The 21,762-nt window shown below is 28.7% G+C and overlaps 8 protein-coding genes across 8 annotated transcripts; 6 read left to right on the forward strand and 2 right to left on the reverse strand.

Annotated features, from left to right (window-relative positions):
• Positions 1–291: 291 nt before the first annotated feature.
• On the reverse strand, positions 292–2,671 carry OCT59_008153 (uncharacterized protein; the record flags this gene model as incomplete). The annotated part of the gene is made up of 3 exons (XM_066142262.1): positions 292–1,281; positions 1,370–2,199; positions 2,491–2,671. 3 exons carry the CDS (start codon positions 2,669–2,671, stop codon positions 292–294), a joined length of 2,001 nt encoding a protein of 666 aa, XP_065999161.1.
• Positions 2,672–3,357: 686 nt separating this feature from the next.
• On the reverse strand, positions 3,358–4,037 carry OCT59_008154 (uncharacterized protein; the record flags this gene model as incomplete). The annotated part of the gene is made up of 3 exons (XM_066142264.1): positions 3,358–3,455; positions 3,548–3,841; positions 3,986–4,037. The coding sequence occupies 3 exons, from the start codon at positions 4,035–4,037 to the stop codon at positions 3,358–3,360; spliced, it is 444 nt and encodes a 147-aa protein (XP_065999162.1).
• A 264-nt stretch (positions 4,038–4,301) lies between these two features.
• Positions 4,302–5,718, forward strand: OCT59_008155 (uncharacterized protein; the record flags this gene model as incomplete). Its single annotated transcript, XM_066142265.1, has 6 exons — positions 4,302–4,434; positions 4,498–4,581; positions 4,679–5,046; positions 5,122–5,282; positions 5,426–5,600; positions 5,671–5,718. The coding sequence occupies 6 exons, from the start codon at positions 4,302–4,304 to the stop codon at positions 5,716–5,718; spliced, it is 969 nt and encodes a 322-aa protein (XP_065999163.1).
• A 974-nt stretch (positions 5,719–6,692) lies between these two features.
• On the forward strand, positions 6,693–7,010 carry OCT59_008156 (uncharacterized protein; the record flags this gene model as incomplete). Its single annotated transcript, XM_066142266.1, has 1 exon — positions 6,693–7,010. The coding sequence occupies one exon, from the start codon at positions 6,693–6,695 to the stop codon at positions 7,008–7,010; it is 318 nt and encodes a 105-aa protein (XP_065999164.1).
• Positions 7,011–7,768: 758 nt separating this feature from the next.
• OCT59_008157 (uncharacterized protein) lies at positions 7,769–8,618 on the forward strand (the record flags this gene model as incomplete). Its single annotated transcript, XM_066142267.1, has 3 exons — positions 7,769–8,111; positions 8,175–8,243; positions 8,425–8,618. 3 exons carry the CDS (start codon positions 7,769–7,771, stop codon positions 8,616–8,618), a joined length of 606 nt encoding a protein of 201 aa, XP_065999165.1.
• Positions 8,619–11,118: 2,500 nt separating this feature from the next.
• Positions 11,119–11,664, forward strand: OCT59_008158 (uncharacterized protein; the record flags this gene model as incomplete). Its single annotated transcript, XM_025326411.1, has 1 exon — positions 11,119–11,664. One exon carries the CDS (start codon positions 11,119–11,121, stop codon positions 11,662–11,664), a length of 546 nt encoding a protein of 181 aa, XP_025176198.1.
• Positions 11,665–11,709: 45 nt separating this feature from the next.
• Positions 11,710–14,393, forward strand: OCT59_008159 (uncharacterized protein; the record flags this gene model as incomplete). The annotated part of the gene is made up of 6 exons (XM_066142268.1): positions 11,710–12,138; positions 12,204–12,440; positions 12,509–12,928; positions 13,046–13,792; positions 13,862–13,988; positions 14,059–14,393. 6 exons carry the CDS (start codon positions 11,710–11,712, stop codon positions 14,391–14,393), a joined length of 2,295 nt encoding a protein of 764 aa, XP_065999166.1.
• Positions 14,394–14,518: 125 nt separating this feature from the next.
• Positions 14,519–15,165, forward strand: OCT59_008160 (uncharacterized protein; the record flags this gene model as incomplete). The annotated part of the gene is made up of 3 exons (XM_066142269.1): positions 14,519–14,669; positions 14,737–14,785; positions 14,847–15,165. The coding sequence occupies 3 exons, from the start codon at positions 14,519–14,521 to the stop codon at positions 15,163–15,165; spliced, it is 519 nt and encodes a 172-aa protein (XP_065999167.1).
• Between the last annotated feature and the right edge of the window lie 6,597 nt (positions 15,166–21,762).

Genomic DNA, 21,762 nt, shown 5'->3' on the forward strand with positions numbered 1-21,762 from the left:
TTTACTAAAAATGACACTTTTTTTGATATATATTTGTAATATTTCTGTAAGCCTTACAAAAACTCTACAAGAACATTTTGTTATATATTACAACCATGTTATCTAGGCTTATAATTTCATCTCAGCATTTTTGAAATTATTTTTTTATATTTTTGTCATACATTTTAAATAGATTTTGAAATAAATATTTATTATTTTAGTAATTAATTGCACAATAGATTTTTAATTAATTTGAATAATTACACAATCCTTTACACAATACATTGAAATATTACTATAATATATAATTAATTATATTGCAGTATAATAGAAAACATTACGTACGTAATACACATTATTTTCATCATGCCTTCCATTATCACAACCTGATTTTCGACATTGATGTACAAAATGCACATTTGGTTGATGATCCACCCATTTAACTACATAAATTTGACGCCATGTGTGATCAGCTGATCGTTGAAGTCTATAACGTGAACAATCCAATTTTGAATCATTAGTATTTAATGAAATAAACCAATCTAATATTAAAAAAGGAATTTCTAATTGATCTTTAGTATGAAGAAAAATTGCCTGAATTCGCGCATAAGAAACTATTGTTGTTGCTTCATTTTCACCATCATTAATTGTATCAGTCGATATATCTTCCAGAACATTAATAATATCACCAACACGAAGATTCACGTCAATTTGATTGTTATTCTCAATTATAGAATAACTAATACTTTTAAAGTATTTTACCTTTCGTGATGCAATATGTTTAATACAATTAAGTTCTTCTTGATATGCGCATTCAAGTTCAGAAAATAAATTATCATTAAGAATACCTTCTAAGCCAGCAGCTCGTAAATCATTCTTTTTATATCTTCCTTGAACTCTCATATTGATATAACTTTCATCCATACATGTTATTTGTGAAATATTTGTATCCTTTTCATATTCCAAATCAATCATTTGCGGCGAAATATACCATAAATTAAGAAGTAGGTGTATACAATAATCTTTTGATAACATATTAAAATCAAATTGTTTTATTGAATTATACCTTTCATCAGTGCCTCCATCTAATAAAAATCGCAGGGTTTGTAAGCAGTTATCCCGATGTACAAAGTCTAGTTCAATATCCTTTTTATTTGAATGAGGAACGATGCCTTTATATAATCTGTGCATCATTTCCTTTGTGGGAACAGCCGTGTTTACTAGTGTTGCAAAATTTTTTGCATGCATAATAAAATGACATTGAATATGAAAATTTGGTAGTCGGGTAATATTAGGAAAAATCTAAAATTAAATAAATAATCATCAATAAATTAAATATTTATAAAATTACGCACTATATATATATTTCATTAATATATATATATCTTACCTTTGCAACTTGTATAGCCCATTGCATTAAACTTTGTTGCAAATTATTGTAACAATTTTCAGAAAATTCTTTGTGAAATACCAAATATACCATTTTGGAAAAAGAAACCCATAAGTTTAGCAACCGATCTATCACCTGATTTTTTGTAATATTGTATACTTTAATTAAATGTTCAGTAAACGGCTTGTTTAACAATGTAACATTAGTTATTGCTCGATTAATAAGAAATGGCATAATCATGCTTAAACGAAGATAGTCAGAAAAAAAGTACGAGCCTAAATGGGTGATTGGATTTTGTTGGCGAGACCAAGTTGAAGGAAATTCAAAGTTACGCCAAGTTTTCAAAAATTCTTCCTCTCCCACTGCAGTTAATATTTCAAAAGTTGCTTGGAGCATTTCTTTAACTATGCCACCTATGCAGTGAAATGCATCATGTGGACACTGAAAATGCCGATCACGCATAACGTTATCAAAGACAGAAGGATTTTCTTGAATACCATATTCCATAGTAAGAAAATCTCGTTCAGTTTGAGTTTGTGTATTTCTTACTTCAGCAAATTGTAATGTGGTCTTGTGATGATACCGTCCATATTTTGCAATATCAAAAGAAATATCATGTAAATTATTATGGTGAATCATACAGTTACGACATCCATAATATGCATTATGATTCTTTACTCCTGCTTGTTCATTACCTTCTGGTAAATCACTAGTAATAACACCTAATCCACCAGTGACCCATACGCGTTGATTATTAATTTCTAATTCGTATCCACGCTCAAGTTCTTGAATATCCTTAATAATTGGTTGAAGCACTTCGTCACTTGCAGCTGCGTAAGGAATAAAACCATAAAGAAAATGGTTTTTAAGTTTTTGCCGTAAAATTTGTTTCATGTTACCAATTTGTAAATAAATACCACCAATGGCATGGTAAGCATTACGAAATGGACCAAACTTGTCAATGTAAATATCTAAAAAAAATCTATATGTAGGTAAATTAGAAGGTGGGTTTTGAATAGTTATATATTCAACAGGATGGTGATGTCGTAAATCAATTGATCGTGTAATCCACCACCCATTAATATAATACACAATTTCAGTTATAAAATGTGAAAAATTACTAGGTTCACTAATATCAGTTAACCAGATATCTACCTTTGATATAATATTTGCAGGTTTGATAATAAGTGTATCGTCTGTCATCCATAGACATCCATCTTGAGAAGCAACTTTTCTATGTTTAGATTTTAGTATTGAAGGTAATGAATCAAATTCAAAAATACACTCAATTTTAATACACATGTCTTGAGAATCATCAATATGTAATATAGATATAATTCTACCATAATATGTTTCACTTGTACGTACGTCATAATATATGATAAAATCACTGAGACCATAAACAACTAATAGAAATTAATTAATATAATATTACAATTGCAATAAATTTTTATGTTAATTACACAATATTTACCATTGTTCAATCTGATGCTTATTTCACCAAATAATGGTGATTTGTGCCAGAGTTCTCCGTGCCATATTTCACATTTGTTTTCACAATATATCCCTGGACTAAGGTTGCTTGTCTAAACCTCTTCAAAATCCTATGATTAGTTTCGTCAAAATTTTACTATAGATTTATTATAGTTTCGGTAGAGTTTCGGCAGTTTCGGCATTTATAATAAGTTTCAGCAGTTTCGCCTTTCTCCAAAGTTTCGCCAGTTTTTTAATATAACTTTAATATAGTTTCGGCAGAATTTCGCTTTTGGGCGAAACGCCATCTTGCCTAAACCCCTAGGTTTCGGCAAGCAACCTTACCCTGGACCAAAATACATGTGTTCACGTAATTGTGGGTTTGCTAATATACGATGAAGAATATCTTTCAAAGGAAAAATTAAAGCTTGATCTGTAGATTTGGATGTAGATGGTGTGTTGCGATTATTAAGGCTGACAGTATGACCTTTAAATGGAAGAAGTGGTAAGCCATCTCAGTATTTCTTAATAGTTGCAAGTGATATTGGAACATCTTTTGGATTGAATTTGGGATGTTTAATAATATTTGCAAAATCCCTATAAGCTTCTAAACCTGATAAAAAAAATTATGATTAGAAATTTCATATCAGTAACAAAATATCAAAAATAATTCATGTTGATTTGAGAAAATCAGTTGTATATTACCTATTTGATGCTTTGTAATCCACAAAAATAATAAGAGCATAGTGTAATTTGGAAAATATGGTCCTGCTTCATTTCTAGAGTAGTGATTTTGTTTTTTATTTCCATCATACACCTTTTCGTTAAATTCTCTATTTGTTTCTTGGTCATCCCCAGAATTATTATAAAAATCATCACTATCGTTAAGATCGTTAAAAAAATTGCCATTATTATCAAAAATACTATAAAGATCATCATTTTCATTAATAGGAGTGTCTTCGGGTTGTAATAGGGTTCTATTTTTTTCGTGTAGAGTGTCTTCAGGTTGTAATAGAGTTTTATTTTTTTCATGTATTTGCGAGTTAATATTTATATTTGTGAAAGGGGAAGTTGTATCACTTGATAAAACATGACTGAATATATTTGGACTTTTTACTCATGTACGTTTGGGTTTTCATAAACGAAAATCAGATGTTTGTTGTTGTTGATCAGCTCTAACTTGCCTTAAAAACATGATTTAAAAGTTTGAAAGGTATTTTTTTTTTCGGATTAATTCATTCCTTAAAATTGCAAATTTTTATTTATGATTTCACTATATTGGTTATATAGTTACATCATAGTATAATAATTTCGATAATAATTAGTAAGATGATGACTAACCTGTAATAGTTTAATTAGTTTAATTGAGTTTAAATAGTCTCAATTAATAATCGGTAAGACGATAAAAATTTAAATTATACTTTTTTTTCATTTAAAATTTTTTTAATTAATTTAAAAAATGCCTCGTCCTCGTAAAAATACCAAACGTACTGCAACTAGAAATACGCCTCAACCTACTAATGAACCATCAACAACTTTTACTATACCTTCAATTGTTATTACTGATGATGTACTGAGCGTTACAGATAAGAGTAAGACGAAAGATCTAATAATTTAGTAAATTAAATTAATTAATAGAACTTTACATCTTATAGCAAAAAAAGATCTGAATGAACTAGACGACAATATTAACACTTCAAATTTACCAAATAAGTATATAAAGCTTAGTAATGAAAAAAGTATGTTATTAGGATTGTTTTCCGTATTTTGTTTTTTGTATTTATAAGATCTAACTAATGTAAATCAAATTTATAAAAATGATGAAATGTAATCAAGAGGTTGATAAAGTTCTGGTTCATAAAACTTCAATAGAAATTAATGATGATGATATAAATGATGATGATACGATTGATACCAATGCAGATATTTATATTGCAATTCAACCAGAATCTTCTTCAACAAATGCGGAGCTATCTAAAAATGCAGTTCCATTTAAAGATGATACCGTTCCTTCTACAAAAGACCAAGATTCAGCAGCACTTATAACATCCCTTACATCTAATAATTTTACGCCAATATTTGCTGCATTGTTTCAAGCAATGACTTCAAGTATAATTACAACAACTACAGGATCCTTGGCTGCTAATTCGACAACCACTCCAACAGTAACTAATACTAATATGAATAATACAATCTCAAATAATGTAAGTAGTATTTTATCAAGTAATTTTTTCAAATTAACGTATAAAATAAATTATATCTAACTATATATTTTATAGACTCAACTTGCCACATTATTTATTAATGAATCAAAGGTTCTTTTTCTCTGTATACGTAAACCAACACCCGAATTAATTTTATCATTAGGCAGAGAATGTGCCAGACATCTTGGTATCACTGAATTAAAAGCTGGCGAAATAAAGAAAAAGGGGTGTGAATGGTTCGAGTACGATTGTATGACCAATGTACTGAGATGGCCTTTAATTTTTTAGACCACTACAGGTAAATGACTTCTTGTATAATTTTTTTTTTAACGTGTTATACTAATAGGCTAATTATGATTATTTTATTATTTTTATGTAGTGTAACTATGAGCAATCTTCCAAATTCATCTCACCTTCGTAACTTTGTGGATACAGATGATATTTTCAACATATTTGAACCGCAATTGAAGCAAATCAAAAAAGACCGATTACTTGAAGATCAATCTTCGTTAATAATGCTTAAAAATTACTTAGTGGAAGTTATTTTAATTATGGTTTGTTACTTTGTGTGCAAAAATGTTGATCTAACTATATATAACAATGCTACAAAAATTCGACGTACAGAATGGCGAAGTGCTATATTGGGTGATTTACACGCTCTTGATCATATGACTAAGGTTGCTTGTCTAAACCTCTTCAAAATCCTACGATTAGTTTCGTCAAAATTTTACTATAGATTTATTATAGTTTCGGCAGAGTTTTGGCAGTTTCGGCATTTATAATAAGTTTCGGCAGTTTCGCCTTTCTCCAAAGTTTCGCCAGTTTTTTAATATAACTTTAATATAGTTTCGGCAGAATTTCGCTTTTCGGCGAAACGCCATCTTGCCTAAACCCCTAGGTTTCGGCAAGCAACCTTACATATGACTGTTGATTTGCATATTATTTCAGAAAGTGGAATTACAATCGCACAAGATATTAATATTCGTGGCCATATGAATTGGAATTTATCATAATAATTGTTAAATGTAAATAAATATAGTACATACTAATTAATACTATTGAAATTTGAAATTATATATATACATTTCAAAGCATTACAAATATATTTCAATGTATTATTACTGAATTGTAATACGTAACCATTGTAAATATTGCGAAATATAAAGAACATATTTTAAATTAATTTCAGTTAGTTTATTTTTGTAGTATTTTTGTTATTATTTATAACTTATTCATAAACCATTACAAAATATATTTCAGATATAATACAAATATAATTTACCATTACAAAAGTGTATCATAATTACATAAATACTACCGAAACACCACAGAAACATTACAAATATATATCAAAAAAAGTGTCATTTTTAGTAAAGTACACCTTCGACTGGAACGTTGGCATATTGAATTAAGTCATCCCCTGGAAATCAACATCAAATTCACACATAACCATGTAATTATTTCAGTAGAGTTATTAAGTTTTCGACGTGTCAATGAAAAGGTTTGTGAAAGATTCCTGGAGCTATTTAAGGATGGTCACTTTCCAGCATCTGCTATGTACACACATGAAGATGAACTTTATCTTAGTGCAGCTGATGAACAGAAGCTTTTGTTGTTACTTGCTAATTGAGCAAGTAGCCTGGATTATGACCATATTTTTAATCTGTTTCCAAGAATATGATTCACGTAGTGGAAAAGCATTTATCTTATGTGTGGTTACTAGCTTAATGAGCAGAGTTCACGAAAAGATCTTACAATCCAGTGAAATTTGTTATATGGATGCTTCTGCATCTTTTGAACCTTTAAACACATCAATAACTTTACTTTACACAAGTTGTGCAGTCGGAGTCCTTCCTCTTGGATTGTTTATTACTTCTGATGAGCTCGAAATAACGTTAGAGAAAGCATTAAACCTATTAAAGTCAATTCTTTCACAACATGCTTTCTATGGACGTGAAGCATAACTCAGCCCAAAGATTTTCCTCACAGATGATTCAAGCGCAGAGCGGAATGCGTTAGAATTATGTTGGCATGAAAGTAATAATTCCATTTTGATTTATTGTTAATATATACCAATAATGATTTTAAATTAATTATTTAATACTAATGAATGATTTTAAATCAATTATTTAATTTAATGTTTTTTTGAACAATAGAATAACAATTTTTTTATTAGGTTTATTAATTATTTAATTTAATATTTTTTTTTTATAATTTTATTTAATCAAATATTTTTTTATTAATTATTTATTCAAATTTTATTTATTCAATAAATTAAACGATTGAAATTAATGATTTTTTTTATAAATTAATTTTTTATTGTAATTTGAAAGGTATTCGCCTTCTCTGCACTTTTTATGTCTTGCAAGCGTTTTGGAGGTAGTTGCACAATTCGAAGCATTATATCAATAAAGCAGATCATGAACCCATCATGTAAAAGATGAAGGAAATTCTTTATGCACCTTCGGATTTGGAAATGCATAAGTATTACTGTGAATTTAAGCAAAGATTTTATAGTCAATATCCTCAATTACATAAACACTTTGAACTCATGTGGGTGCGTCGTAATATATGGGCTCTATCATTTTGTTCTGAACTTCATATTTGAGGAAACAACATGAATAATTATATTGAAAGAAGTTTCAGAATAATAAAAGATATAGTATTTGCAAGAATACAAGCGTATAATTGCGTATAAGTTTTTCAATTCATCACTCAAAACATGGAGAGGTTCTATTCACTTCGGTTGTTAAATTTTACACATAGACGTCCAGGATACTTGCGAATAGCAAAACACTTTCTATGTCCAGGATGGGATACTGTGAATATGGATTCTATCAAAAAGCATAGCATAGAAAATGAATTCTTTGTAGAAAGTGTGAATAACTCCAGTCATTTCTATACCGTAAATAGTGAGATTGGAACCTGTACTTGTCGAATTGGGATAACCGGTGCACCTTGTAATCATCAAGGTGCAGTTTCAGTAAAATTTCATATATCAATGTTTAACTTTATACCATCTTTGACTTCTAATAACTGTATAATTTATGCTTACATTGCAATCGGTAAGAAAATAATTAAAAAGTAAATTTTGTGATTCCACATTAATTTTAATTTTTTTCCTTTAGGTTATACTGCAGAGGACAGTTCCTTTTACGCATCATTACATGCAGAATTTATTCCACAAGACCGAGAAGGTTTATAAATGGAAATAACAACGCCAAATAGCAATTTAACTATCGAGTATAGGTAAATTCTTCCTTAATAATTTGGTATAAAATTACAAATTCTTATTTAAATACTTTATTTTGTAGTGAATCAAATAAAAATGTCAAGGATGATATTACCACATTTATCAATTTTTTGGAAGAAATCAAGGAAGATATTCAAATAGATGCGCACAATTACATACTGCACTAAACAAATTTGCAGAACGTTATAAAGCAGGAAAATTGAAATCTATCCCGTGGTTAGTGTTCTTTCTTTATGATATTAATCGTGAGTTGGACCCAGCAGTTAATATCAGAAGTGGATTTATGATTCGCGTGCAAGTTGAATCTGTAAAACGATGAAAAACAAAAGGATCGAAACGTAAGCGAAAACCATTTTCCATTACTAATAATAAGGAAAATCTGGAAAACTCAGACCTTCATCAGATCATTCCAGGTCGAAAAACAAAGAAAATTGGCAAAAAGTAACATAATCTGAGCCAACGTTTTATACTTATATTTTATAATAATAATTACACATTTATATGCGATAGCATTTATTTTTATCAATTATAAGGGTTTATACATCCTATAATTAAAATATTTTTTTAACAAATAAATTTAATTTTTCACATTTTTAATGTTATTAATTATTATATATTATTATTAAAAACTCGAAATTAAAATTTATAAAAAAAGAAAAGAAATCCAGCACGATATGGAGGATTTGTTTATCGGCGTGACACGATTTTTCTGATTAATAAATCACGTGATTGTAGCCGTGGCGCTGTGGCCGTGCCATTAACCTGGCACACAATACAGACGTGCCTGAAATGGTCGAAATTACGTCATAGTCATATGATTTTATAGTAAACAATAATATTAAAATTCAAAGTTAACGAACTCCGCATCCAGTAATTCGATTTTTATGATCTTTACACGGTTGGATTCAGCTCATCGAGAGGATTCCAATGATATGTATTTCATATTTGTAGCATCAATATTGACGGAGTTATTCACGTTTAAAATTTGGTATTAAATAGTCATAATTTTTATAGTAAATAATAATTTTAAAATTCAAAGTTAATGATCTCCGCATCCAGTGATTCGATTTTTATGATCTTTACGCAGTTGGATTCAGCTCATCGAGAGGATTCCAATGATATGTATTTCATATTTGTAGCATTAATATTGACGGAGTTATTCACGTTTAATTTGGTATTAAATAGTCTTATAATTTTTATAGTAAATAATAATTTTAAAATTCAAAGTTAACGATCTCCGCATCCAGTGATTCGAAATTTGATCTTTATGCAGTTAGATTCAGCTCATCGAGAGGATTCCAATGATATATATTTCATATCTGTAGCATCAATATTGACGAAGTTATTCACGTTTAAAATTTTATATTAAATTATAATTATAAAAATCACATGACTATGATGTAATTTCGACTATTTCGACTTTAATTTCAACTTTTGACCTTCCCAAGTCAAAATATTTCTACTTTTGGGCTTTAATTTCGACTTCATGTATAGTTGGTTAAGCAAACTCAAAACCTACCTTTATATATATTGTTCGGGTCCTATCATAATAGATATTTTCAAACAATAAAAATAATTATTTTATGTCAGAGTTTGTATTACCATCTTTAAATGCAAATATATCAAGATTCACTGATCCGTTTTCTATAATTTTAAGCTCGTTGGAAAGCCCTTGTTCTGGACTTTATAGGCGAAAAAAGAGCTCGCCAATTGAATAATTAGATCCAGAGATATTTACGTTTAAAGTTAAGGTATAAACTTTTTAACATGCTTAAATGCAAATATCTTGGGATCCACTGATCTATTTTGTATAAATTTAGGCTCTTTGGAAAGCCCTTGTTCTGGTCTATATGAACGAAAAAAGAGCTTGCCGATTGGATCACTAGATCTGGAGATATTTACGTTTTAAGTTGAGATATAAATTTTTAACATATATAGTAAGTGCTAAGAATCATTAAATAAAAATTTTTTAATACTTATTCCCAATTTACTGTATATTATATAGTATTTTATATAATAAAAATGTAATAAAATTAATATTTTAATTAAAGGTAAACAAATCAGCCCATATGTTTGGCTAATTATTAACCAATAGAATTTAAGAAAAAAGTAAGGTAAAAACTATTAGTAAAAGGTCAATTTTCTACGGTGACCTTTATTATAAGTAAGCGGGGTTCTGGTTCAACCTCATCCCAAAAAATATAAAAAGCTCACTTCTGATCCTACATTTAAGAGTCGAAGAATTTTTACAGAGAACTTAGTGGCAGTTCATAGTTGCAAAACAGAAGTTACATATGGGCCGATTTGGCTCACATCACTAATAAATAAAAGTGATAAATGTGAATTTGATCGACATGTCAATATACAAAAATAGTGAAAATAGTAATAATATCAAATAATGCATGATGACGTATATTTTGATTTTGCTTTTAAGCCAATTGTCAAAGATTTCGCACACTTGCAAAACTTGATTTCTCAATGTCAAAGCCTGTCGGGAATTGGTTTGGAATTGGTTTTTTTTGGAAGGAATTTATTTTTTTTGGAAATGGTAAGTGGTAATGTAAAATTATTTAATAGAAAGGTTATTTGGTAAAATGGCAAAAATAACTCTTATTACGTTAGAAAAAAACAAAAATAATATGTTTTCATATATTTATTAGATAACATTAATTCGTGATACGTGAGTCAACTGCAAAAAAATGTCGATCATTATTATAGATCAACGGTGATAATAGTTGTTATTAATTTCACACTATCTGAGAATCTCGCACTTTTTAAATAATACCATCTCAAACTATTAGTCAAATACGTGTTAAATAATGGGTAAACGAAAAGAATATCAAGTTAGTTTAGTTTCTCTTGGCTTTATAGACGAAAACTTACATTATGGACCATTTTCTCGAGATTGGTGGGAAACGCGATGCGTAAAAAATATAACTAAAACTCCAATATTATATCCTATTCGTATAAATATGAAAACTTTAGTTATTCTTCAAAATATACAATTTTTTGTTACTGTTATTCAAGGCCATATTGGTTCTTTGCAACAACCAGGATATATTTGTGAAGCAGGAGATCTAAAAAGCGCTGTTTTTAATAATCCTTCAGGTGCCATAACTACACTTTATCAACAACTTTTTAAAAATAACACACGATTTTCTGGTTCTCTTATTATGGGTCATGATAAAACAGAAATTGGAGAAAAACTTTTAAAGGATGTTAATTTTCGTCCATTTTGTTGTTGTCTTGGAAAATTCTGGTTATTTGTATATGGAATTGGTATATCTTCAGATGAACAATTATATTATGCGGGTCCAGGTTTTAGATCATCTTTTTATTATTCAATTGGAGCAAAGAAAAAATGAACTTTATTTGTACAAGAGATAAATAAAAAAAATTCAATTATAAAAATGTATCAAGATTTTGAATTACGATATACATATACTGGTAATAGTCCTAATGATGTGTGGCAAAAAGTTGGCGTATTACAAGAACATAGAGGCGTTGATTTATTTGGAATCAGTCACCCTCAAATTCATACATTTATTCAAACACAACTTATACCAAGATGTCCACCTGATGAATGGCATTTTATTAATAAAATGCAAGCTTTATGGAATTATCACTTGCGAAAATTTACATTAGCTTCTATTAAATGGAATGAATTTTTTATTGAATGGTATAATGAAACGAAAACTGTAGTTGAAATTACCACCTCTTTAAAAAAATTATATCCACCAAACTATATAATTAAAGAAAGAGAAATGCGTGCGTGGCGAACAATGCTAAATCATGCAGGATGTACCAACATCACACCTTATACAAGAGATGTATCTCCAGTAAGTTATTGAGAAAATAAATTATGAATTTTACAACATATTATTTACTTACTTGCATTTTTTAGTATGAATTTTGGACGCGATCTGGAGATCCATCATGTGATCGTGAAATTTTACATTTTTTATATACGTTAGAATTTTTGCATCCATTTCCTGGACAGTATCGCAATGATGGGGATATTTTCTGGAACTGCTTTCATCAAGCACTAGAAGCTAATAAAAAAGGTTATGATGGGAAAAGAAGAATTCTCTCTATTATAGCTGAAAAATTTTCTTATAATATTTTGATGGAAAAATTAAAAGTAAGTATATATGATTAAATGTACGTAAAAAAATTTTGGAATTATATTTACCTTCATAAATTGTGTAGATTGCACAAGGTACAATTTTTGAGGCGAAAAAATATGCAAGAATTAATGGTCCTGGTTGTGTAGTAATAGAAAAGCCCATCAGAAAAGTCAAAAGAATTACCTCCGAACAAAAACAACAATTTGATTCATTTTTTCAAGATAAAGCTCATGTTATTATGAGTTCTTATAAAACAGATGCTAAAACAGGACAACCAGTAGTTTATTTAAAAAATACAAAAAACTTATTGTGGGAAAAATTCAAAGAAAATTTTCCAAATGGAATTAAACGCATAACCTTTTACACTCAACTGATAGGTCGTCAATATATTTACCGAGAAGATCTTGGAGGATTATGTTTTACATGTAGTACATATGGGTATGAAACGTTTGAAGAAATTATAAATCTAATAAAAGAAAAAATAAATGATGTTGAATTACAGGTAAAAATAAAATTTATTATGAAAGTTTTGATATATTCATTATATTAATAAATGTGTTAAATGGCGTTAATTTTGCATAAATATACATATATACTAATCTTAAATAATGAATTTTAGGATATTTTTTCTCAACGCTGCCATTTTTTAAAATGCTATTTAAAAAAAGAATATGAAGAACATTTAGTTGTAACTGGTCATGGAATAACATCTCATGACCCATGCATAAACCATTGCTTGTTATATGCATTTGGTGAATGCAATACCCCTCATACCCATGTTTGTAATGAATGTCAAAAAATATTCCAATTTTTTCAGGATTTAAAAAATAATTTAGGTTTATCTTACCATGAAGAAATTCAAGAATATCAAAATCGTATACTTTACTATCTTGCACATCAAACTAGAAAGACTTATTTGAATGCACAGTTTAATGCAGCTCTTCTGGATTTAAATGAAGATAGCGCACTATTAGTTGTTGATTATAAAATGAAGATATTGCCCAAAACTGCACGTGAAACTAAACAAGAATTTTTTGGAAAAAAGGGTTGGGCACTACATACAGTTTTATTGTATACTAAACCCAAAGAAAGTTTTGAAATCAACATACAAGCTATAGATCATTGGTCTACAGATGCTCGCCAAGATGCATGGTTTTCTGCATGTTCGTTGCATTCTGTAATTGAAAATTTAGACATTAAACCAAAGTGGATTAGTATAATTTCTGATAATGGTCCACATTATCATAATTCAGAACTTATGATTATTATGAGTAAATGGTATGAGTGGTATGGAATTCAAGTAAAAAAATGGATATTTCTTGAAGCAAGTAAAGCTAAAACCACTGTAGATTCGCATCACGCTCAGGTTTGCATTTTTTTTTTTTTTTGAAAAAAAAAAATAAATAAAAACTTACTGTGACTAATAAAAAATTAGATATCACTTTCTATAAAACGATATATTCGAATTGGAGGAGAAATTCAAGAGGGTAGTGATATCACATCAGCTATCAAGAATATTGCTGGCACTTCAGTTGCCCATATAGAACCAAATCAAATTAAAGGTGAGCGCTATTTTTATTTTTTATAATGAAGAAACATTCACACTAATTAATAATAACAATTTATTAACAGAAAATAAAGGAAAATCTATGACTATACCAGGTATATCCAATTGGTTTGAGTGGACCTGGCCAATTGAAGGTGAAGATGCGGGATATATAAAAGCACGAGCTATGCCAAATGTTGGAAAATGGACATTATTTTCTCCCGCTCATATTCAAAAATTATTGAAGGGTGAAATTAATCAACCATCACCACAAGTATCTGAAACAACAAAGCCCAAATCTCCATGGAAAATACCAATTCCACATTCGTCAGGTAAAGTGGCAAATATTGGTTCAACAAACTACAATAAAATTGCACAAAAATTTCGCCAAAAATTTACTAAAAATTTTTCAGGATATTAGTCATTTTCATCAATAAAATATTAGACTTCCCAATACCACTTATCGCACTTACTTCACATAATATCTTATTATGTAAAAACTTCATTTATATTGTTATATCCATATATCTCCAATAATATACCAATATGCTAGGAATTTGTCCAAAAAGATTGCCACTACAAGAATTAACAAATGAATTGCAAAATCGAAAAGTTGATTATGGAAATCAAAATAAAAGACAAAAATTAGTAGAAATTTTGGATAAAGAATTGACACATGAAACCTTGGAAAAGAAAGGTAATTACATTATTATTTGTGATACTTCACCTGTTATGAAATTTTTTTAACTTCATTTTATATTTAGAATCATGTTTGAGAAATCGTAGTATGTTGCATAAAGAATATACTACAAGGTAAATCTGGTAACATTTTTTTTCAAAGAGTCTACATAAATTGAATATTTGTGCATTGTAGACTTTCAGATATAACTGAATTTCCATTATCAAGTGGTTGGGCAATGAAAGAAGTTCAAAAATATGGAAAAAAAGGTGGAGGAAAACGTATAAAAAAAAGTATTTCAGCTGTTTTAGAAGAGTGTTTTTTGGCTGGAAATGTTGACAAGAGTTACCGAATGACTGCTCAAGATATGTGGAATTTATTGACTTTAAAAGCACAAGAAGGAGAAATTGAGAGTTCAGACATACCGAAAGTAACTACTATACAAGGCTGGATAACCCGTTACGCAGTACAGTTACGTGAAAAAAGTGCCCAAATGGTACTTGAAGAAGCTTAAAACCAGAGTATATTTACACTTCAAGTACTTATAGTATAGTAATTTTAGGCGAGAATCTGGTGAAGCGTCAAATAAAAATAAAAAATTTTTTAAGAAAATTTTTTTAAAAAATATATTATTAATAACTTCACACTAAATGTCATGTATTACAAACGCTTTACTAAATTTAAATTAAGGTTAACCATAGTTACTCAAGGATGGAAAACTGTGTTCTACTAAAAATTGATTAATGATCGACAAAAATTTGCACCAAAATTGAATATAAATTTTTTGCAGTTGACTCACGTATCACGAATTAATGCTTTTAAAAAAAGAAAAAATGTATTTGTAACAGCCTGTTACATATCTTATTTGTAACATCTTTTTTTTATTTTTTTTTAATAATAAATTTAATATGTGTTTCACAAATAAAATTTTTATATGCAAAATTTAATTTGGAAAACTTTTACTTAATGTACTTAAGACAGTTTCATAGACAAAATTTTAAGTTATAAGCAGTTTCTTGAAATTTTTTAAAAAATTCTTTTGTCTTAGTTACACAACTGATCTTTTGTTTTTGTTTACATTACATCTGATCTTAAATTTTAATTGGATAAAATTGGGGTTGTTACAAATAAGACGCGTAACAGACTGTTACAATTAGATTTATCCTTAAAAAAAATTTTTTTATTATTGTAATTTTAATTCTTATTTATTTTATTACAGGTTTTTTTGGACGTTCTGTGTTATTTTATTTACTACCTTGATGAGATTATGTACCATATCTTTAAAGAGTTATAACTATAGATAAACATGCTGAGTTTAGATAATTTTAGTATTATAAAAAAAAGTCTTGTTTGTCCTCTTAGAATATTAAAAATTATTTAAATTGGATTATAGGAAACTTGGATAATAATTTTTGAGCATATTATAATATTTATTTATAGTTTTCGTGATTTCTCGGTCTCCTGTTATTCATTTTGAACAATTTTACTTTATAAAAATAGATATAATTGTTGTTTTCAAGTGGTTTATAAAATAATTCTATTTATTATGAAATTTGTGTGATTAAAATTATAAAATTTTTTTTCTTTGAATTCTTTTAACGAAATTTTTTTAAAGTTCGTATTTATTGATCACTACGCACATGAAATTTGACCAATAAACAGACTTTAGCTATGGTGATAAATGTGATAATAATCGACAACCCACAGGTGACATAATTGAAGTAAGACAAATCGGCCTATATGAATCTTAACTATCCTTCATATATTGGCATGTGTGTTCTCGATCTTAGTAAGCTGTGCATGTATCAATTTTACTATGATACTCTCAAGGCTAAATATAAGGATAAGGTACGATTATGCTATACTGATACAGATTCACTTTTTATGCAAATTTAAACTGAGAACATCAACTGATCAACACAGATCTTATAAATATGACAGACCAATTTGATTTCAGTGATTATTTTATTGATTATTCTAATTCGTTAGGCAATAGAAGAGAAAAGATTGCAGAAAATACGAAAGTTTCAGAATTATTTAAAGATGAATGCAATGACATAATAATTGCAGAATTTATTAGCCTTCGTCCTAAAATGTATTCCATTCTCAAAGTAGAAGATGATATTACTAATCCAAAATATAGAATTAGCAAAGTCAAAGGTATACCTTTAAAAGTGGTTAAAAAAGAGTTCCACTATGAACAATATAATAGAATACTCTTTGATCCTAATCATATGGATAAGGTTACCTTTCTTACGATCAGATCAGACAAACATAGCATCCATACAGTGGAAATGTCAAAAGTTGGATTATCCCTGATGGATGATAAAAAATGGATTGCATCTGATAATATAACTACATATACACTACTTGGAAAAAAGTAGGCGGACACCATATTTATTAATTACTCAAAAACGTACATAATAAGTGGGGTCAAAATTTTAAATTTTATTAGTTAAACCATATACAAAACTAATATTTAGTTGGCCATCCATTATTCTTAATACACGCCTCAACCCTGCGTGGCATACTTTCAATTAAATTAATTAACGTATTATTAGGAATTTGATTCCATTCTTCATGTAAAGCACACTCCAATTCTCTCACATTTTTTGCAGGATTGGGACGTTTTCTAATGCGCCTTTCCAGCTCTGACCATAGGTGCTCAATAGGATTTAAGTCAGGTGACTGACTCGGCCAATTTTCTAAAATTTTAACCTTTTTTGTTTCTATCCATTTTTTAACATTTTTAGCGGTGTGGACAGGGGCATTATCATCTTGGAATAAATAACCTCGTCCATTATAATTATTATTAATAAATGGAAGTAAATGTGATTCGAGTATTTGTATATAGTCACGATGGTTCATTTTACCATTAATTTTTATTAGCGGCCCTAACCCCTTTCCCCTTTCCTCAGAAACAACCCCACATCATTACACCTCCACCACCATGTTTTATTGAAGGAACCATGTTTTTAACATTAAACCTTGTTCGGGGGTTCTCCAAACACGACCTGGACCATCATTTTTAAATATAGTAAAGCGGCTTTCATCGCTCCAAATAACTGACTTCCATTTTCTAACAGACCAGTCTTTCCTTTCAATACACCAGTTTAAACGATTTTCTCTTTGTTTATCATTAAGAAGAGGTTTGAATGCTGGAATACGTGAAAAAATATTAAGTTCATGCAAATTTTTCCTTATAGTCTTGGTAGTAACTTGTAGTCCAGTTTTCTCTTGAAAATTATTTTTTATTTGTTCAGCTGATTGACGATTATTTGTTTTGACAATTTTTTTTAATGTTTTTTGGTGTTGGCAATTTAAAAGTTTAGGATGACCACTTCGTGGCTGAGTTTCAAGACTTTTTCCTTCACAAAAGATTTGAATAGTTCGGTAAACTGCTGTTCTAGACAAGCCAAGCATTTTAATAATTTTTTGTCTGGTGGCGCCACCTTTAAATAGACCAATAATCTGGTTGCGTTCAGCTTCCGTTAAATCATACATGGTGCGAAGTAGTACAAAATCCTAATTTGTCGATCACATTTGATGGTTGTCTATAAATGAAATAACAATTACGTCATTGTTTATTTATACCATAAACTATCACGTGATAAAATTTCAGCCCAAATTATTATGTACATCTTGGAGTAATTAATAAAATATGACGTCCGCCTACTTTTTTCCAAGTAGTGTACATATGGTTATAACCATTAGAATAAACTAAGTAAAGAGGCAGAAGGTAGTATAGTATTTAAAGGGATTATTAGTAATTGTTCACAAATAAAGTATTTTTTAGGTCCATCTGTCAACTGATACATAACCGGCTACCCATCAATAACTGTTGAAAATTTAATTGTAAAATTTTAGTAGATCATCATATTAGGTCTGTGATATGTTTTCAGTAAGTATCTAATGGAAGACGTGCCAGAAATCAGCTGATTTCTCTCAATTAGTAGCCCCCCATCTCTATCTGATTGAAATCTAATTGGCTAAAAAAATTATTATTATTAAATATTAAATATTATATATAATAATTAGTATTATATAATTATCTTGGCTTCTAGTAATTCAATTTGAACAAACTTTTTTTTGTTTTGTAAAGCTAGATTTATAGAACTAAATGGATGCTATAAATTAAAAAAAAAGTTTATTAAAATTGGATCACTAGAAGTCAAGATAATTGTGTTATAATAATTATTATAATATAAATACAAATATCTTGGCTTCTAGTGATTCAATTTGAACAAACTTTATTTTGTTTTGTAAAGCTAGATTTGTAGAGCTAAATAAGAGCTAGAGCTCTGGATGAGTCAAGTTGAATCGAGTTAAAAGGTAACTCGTACTCAACTCAGTAAAATCATGTCAAGTCAAGTTGGGTTAAAATTATAAAATTAACCAATTTGACTTGACTTGAATTTAAAAATATTTTAACTCAAACTTGAATCGACTCGACTGAGTCAAGTTTAATCTGGGTTAAACTCACGCATTTTATTTATGTAATTATGTTTATTTATTTTATGTCAAAAATTAATATTTATATTTCTTTATATTCCTTTATATTTATATATTTATTTGTATAGATTATTTATTACATTTCAATTCTGGTTTCCACCAAGATTTTAAGCACATGCAAGCACGGATTGTTTCAGTTGAGAGACTGCATCTTTTTTGATTTATAAGATTAGTACCACCTAAAAAAGCTTTTTCGATTGGTGTGCTAATTGCTAAAATAAATTTAAAATTATTAAATTAACCTTATACAATAAAAGGTTTAAATTTTAAACAATATATTATTACCAGGGATCGCAAGATAATCACGTGTCATTGCTGCCAAGTGCAGATATTGGGATTCATTTATCTGTTATTAGAAATTAGAAATTAGAATAAATTTAATAAATTTAAATTGTAAAATTTGGTTATAAAATTGTTTAATTAGCATACTCTCCACCATTGTAATAAATCTACTTTACCAGAAACAATTGGACTTTTCAAATATAAATCCAATTCACTTTCATTTCTTGATGTATACCATTTTTTATATATATGACTAAAAAGATTATCATTAGTGATAAGATCTTCATCTTGAATATTTTGGTTTATTCTTAGTGCATATGTTATATTATATAACTTCCTAATATCATCTCATGCTTCCATGATTCCCAATTATGATCCTTATAATATGTGAGTTTTAACTAAAGATCAAGAACTAAAAATAATAATATAAAATAGAAAAATTAATTAATATAAACATATAAGCAAAAAAATATAAAATCCATATATAAAATAATAAAAAATTTGAAGCATACTATTAGAAATGATGTATATTATTCCATCAGTATATTGATAGTATTTTTTTAATTTTTCCATTGCATTACAAGCTGCTTTTTTTACAATTTCATCAATATTTGCTTCTTTGTCAAAATCTTTGATTTTATCCATAATCCAATTGAAAATTGGTATTGAATTTTTAATAGTAGGGTATCGTTCATGAGAGATATGAAGCATAGCATACAAAAATATCTATAATATAATAAATTAAAAGTTAATAAAAAATAAAAAAATTTTTAAATAATATAAATTATTAATTTAATACATATACAGTCAACTCTCTTTATAGTCACACATTTGGAACAGTCCATATTTGGTGATTATTTTACAAGTGTATTGTACGTTCAGTGGCCACTACTTTCCGCTAGTGCTCCGAAAAAAATCTGATCTGATCTGGATCCGCAGATTTGATCCGAGTCAGATCCGGTTCGGTTTTCAAAATTCTGATCCATAGATCAGATCAGATTTAAAAAAAATCTGATCTGATTAATTTCGGATCGGATCAGATCATAACACAAGAAAATCTGATCCGATCTGAACAGATTCAGATCAGATTTTTTTTTAAATAAAAAAAAAAATTTTTTTTTTTTTAAAAAACTTTTCTGGACGAACGGACGAAGCCGGACGACCAAGATTTAAAAGAACGAACTAGGTAAGTTCGTTTCTTTTTTTTTGTTTTTTTTACTTGAGTGAACGTAATTAACGGTTCCCTTCTTTTTTAGTAGGAAGCCTGGACAAACGAAGCCTAACGACATGACCAGGATTTAAAAAAAATGAACGAACTATGGTAAGTTCGTTCCTTTTTTTTATTTTTTATTTTTTATTTAAGGGAACGTAATTAACGTTCCCTTTCTTTTTTTTAGGAAACCTGGACGTGAGACGAAGGAACGACCGGGATTTAAGAAAGAATGAACTATGGTAAGTTCGTTTTTTTTTTGTTTTTTTTTATTTTTACTTGAGAACGTACTAATTAACGTTCCCTTTCTTTTTTTAGGAAACCTGGACGTGAGACGAAGCTGAACGACCAGGATTCAAAAAAAGAACGAACTATGGTAAGTTCGTTTCTTTTTTTTGTTTTTTTTTATTTTTACTTAAGGGAACGTACTAATTAACGTTCCCTTTCTTTTTTTAGGAAACCTGAACGTGAGACGAAGCTGAACGACCAGGATTCAAAAAAAAAATGAACTATGGTAAGTTCATTTCTTTTTTTTATTTATTTTTTTTATTTTTACTTAAGGGAACGTACTAATTAACGTTCCCTTTCTTTTTTTTTAGGAAACCTGGATGTGAGACGAAGCTGAACGACCAGGGATTCAAAAAACGAACTATGGTAAGTTCATTTCTTTTTTTTATTTTTTTTTTGTTTTTACTTAAGGGAACGTAATTAACGTTCCCTTTCTTTTTTTTTTAGAAACCTGGACGTGAGACGAAACTGAATGACCAGTATTCAAAAAAAAGAACGAACTATGGTAAGTTCGTTTCTTTTTTTTGTTTTTTTATTTTCTTAAGGGAACGTAATTAACGTTCCCTTTCTTTTTTTTTTTAGGAAACCTGGACGTGAGACGAAGCTGAACGACCAGGATTCAAAAAAAGAACAATGCTATGGTAAGTTCGTTTCTTTTTTTTGTTTTTTTTCTTTTTACTTGAGGAACGTAATTAATGTTCCCTTTCTTTTTTTAGGACAAGGACCAGATCCGAACCAGATTCAGATCAGATTCAAATCAGATTCAAATGGATCCGAACCAGATTCGGATCAAATTGAACCAGATCGATCGATTCGATC

Source organism: Rhizophagus irregularis, chromosome 16 (assembly GCF_026210795.1).
Source record: "Rhizophagus irregularis chromosome 16, complete sequence".
NCBI lineage: Eukaryota > Fungi > Glomeromycota > Glomeromycetes > Glomerales > Glomeraceae > Rhizophagus > Rhizophagus irregularis.